Source organism: Bombina bombina, chromosome 5 (genome assembly GCF_027579735.1).
Source record: "Bombina bombina isolate aBomBom1 chromosome 5, aBomBom1.pri, whole genome shotgun sequence".
Lineage (NCBI taxonomy): Eukaryota > Metazoa > Chordata > Amphibia > Anura > Bombinatoridae > Bombina > Bombina bombina.
In genome coordinates this window covers 50,000,668-50,002,772 of record NC_069503.1, presented here as the reverse complement: position 1 = coordinate 50,002,772, position 2,105 = coordinate 50,000,668, and the positions used below count along the sequence as shown (strand labels likewise).

Below are 2,105 nucleotides of genomic sequence, written 5' to 3'. Positions count from 1 at the left end.
AAAAGAAATATCAGCAACCACAATGCTAAAGTGAAAGAAAACCGTGAAATTTTAAAACAGCTTATTAAGGCAACCTGTTATCTAGGCAAACAGGAAATAGCATTTCGTGGTAACGAGGAGGGTGCAACATCTTATAATCGTGGCAACTATGTGGAGCTATTACATTCTTATGCAGATGATAATGCACGTTTGGATACACATTTGAAGACATCCACTGTGTTTTCTGGATGTTCAAACAGAATTCAGAATGACTTAATTGAAGCAGTCGCTGATGTAATAAGAGAAGATATTAAAACAGAGATTGATGCAGCCCCATTTGTTGCTGTTCAAGTAGACGAGACAACTGATATAACAAACATAACACAGATATCTGTAATTTTGCGTTATGTGTGTACAAGGGAGGAGACTTGTGAGGTGAAGGAGGCATTCTTAGGCTTTGATCAAATCGTTGACAGAAGAGCACCAGCTATTGCAAATTATGTATTGGGAGTGTTGGAGAAATACAATTGTCTTGAAAAGCTGGTAGCTCAGACTTACGACGGAGCCTCTGTGATGGCATCAGATCTTAATGGGGTGCAGGCCAAGATTAAAGAAAAAATACCAGAAGCCACTTTTATACATTGTTATGCCCACAAGTTAAACCTGGTGCTCTCCCATTCTGCCAAATCTATACCTGAGTGTAAAGTTTTTTTTTCAACACTTGAGGGAATGGCCACGTTTTTCAGTAAGTCAACCAAGCGCACTCAAGTACTGGACGACTTTGTGAAGCGACGTTTACCAAGATCAGCACCCACCAGATGGAGTTCACATTCCAGACTAGTGCATACAGTCAACATGTTCCAAATTGATCTGTGTGCTATGTTCCAGTTTATCCGACAAAATCCAGCTGATTGGGACAATGAGGCCTATATAATGGCAAAAGGCTATAATAGCTTTCTTTATAAATCTTCAACCTGCTTCTTGCTAATGGCATATGAGGCCATTTTCCTACAAACTGACATACTCTTTCGTTTGCTGCAGAACAAACTGATGGATGTTGGATTCTGCTGTCGGCGAATTGATGACACTATGAAATTTCTGGAAAGCAAGAGACAAGAGTTTGACACTTTCTATGGGGAATTTGAGGAGAAATGCGTCAGACTGGGGCTGACAGATAACGAAAGAACAAGAAGTAGAGAGCCAATTAAAGATGTGAGGAGAAGATTGTTTTACAACATTATAGACAATGTCACTGTTCAAATGAGAGTTCGCTTTGATAAATTTAGTGAGCTTGAATTCCTTAGTTTGGTCGATTGCACCAAACTGCTCGAGATGTCAAAAAATATTGATGACGAAAAACTGCAGAGCCTTAGAAAATATGCCAAATATTTTGACTTGGTTAGACTAAAATGTGATCTAGTTGGATTGTATGGTTCTGAAGTTTTAAGGACTGAATGCAAATCACCTGGAGATCTCATGAAATTTTTGGCCAAAAACGATCTGATGCAGACTGTTCCAGAGGCTGTTAAACTACTGCATCTTGTTCACACAATACCAGCTACAACAGCCTCTGTTGAGCGCTCATTCTCTGCTTTAAAGAGAATTAAAACACACACCAGGAATAGAACTGATCAGGGACGACTATCATCCCTGGCAATTTTAGCCATTGAGCGCAGAAGATTGGTAGAGTTTCATGACAAAGACAATGAAGGCTTTATGAATAAAGTGATTGAAAATTTTGTAAAAAAAGACCGCCGAATGGACTTTGTTTATAAATAAGGGAGCTGAGTAAAGCTATTCAAATAGAAAACAACTTTTGGTTAGATGTTTAAACGGTTGAAGTTATTTATAAAAGTTTATGTTACAGTTAAAACTGTTGAATTTATTTATAAAAGTATATGTTACAGTTAACACTTGAATGTATTTATAAAAGTATGCTACAGTGAAAACTGTTGAATTTATTTATAAAAGTATATGTTACAGTTAACACTTGAATGTATTTATAAAAGTATGCTACAGTGAAAACTGTTGAATTTATTTATTAAAGTATATGTTACAGTGCAAACTGTAGAAGGTATTTATTAAAGTATATGTTAGTTTAACCTGTTGAATTTATTAAAGTATAT

At 36.5% G+C, this 2,105-nt stretch overlaps 1 protein-coding gene across 1 annotated transcript in view; it reads left to right on the top strand.

The window, feature by feature from the left end:
* Positions 1 to 1,758, top strand: part of LOC128661289 (zinc finger MYM-type protein 1-like) — an 8,211-nt gene extending 6,453 nt beyond the window's left edge. Inside the window, exon 2 of the mRNA XM_053715561.1 lies at positions 1 to 1,758. This exon is cut by the window's left edge and continues 420 nt beyond it. Coding sequence (XP_053571536.1) covers positions 1 to 1,758 — 1,758 coding nt within the window.
* Positions 1,759 to 2,105: the final 347 nt, after the last annotated feature.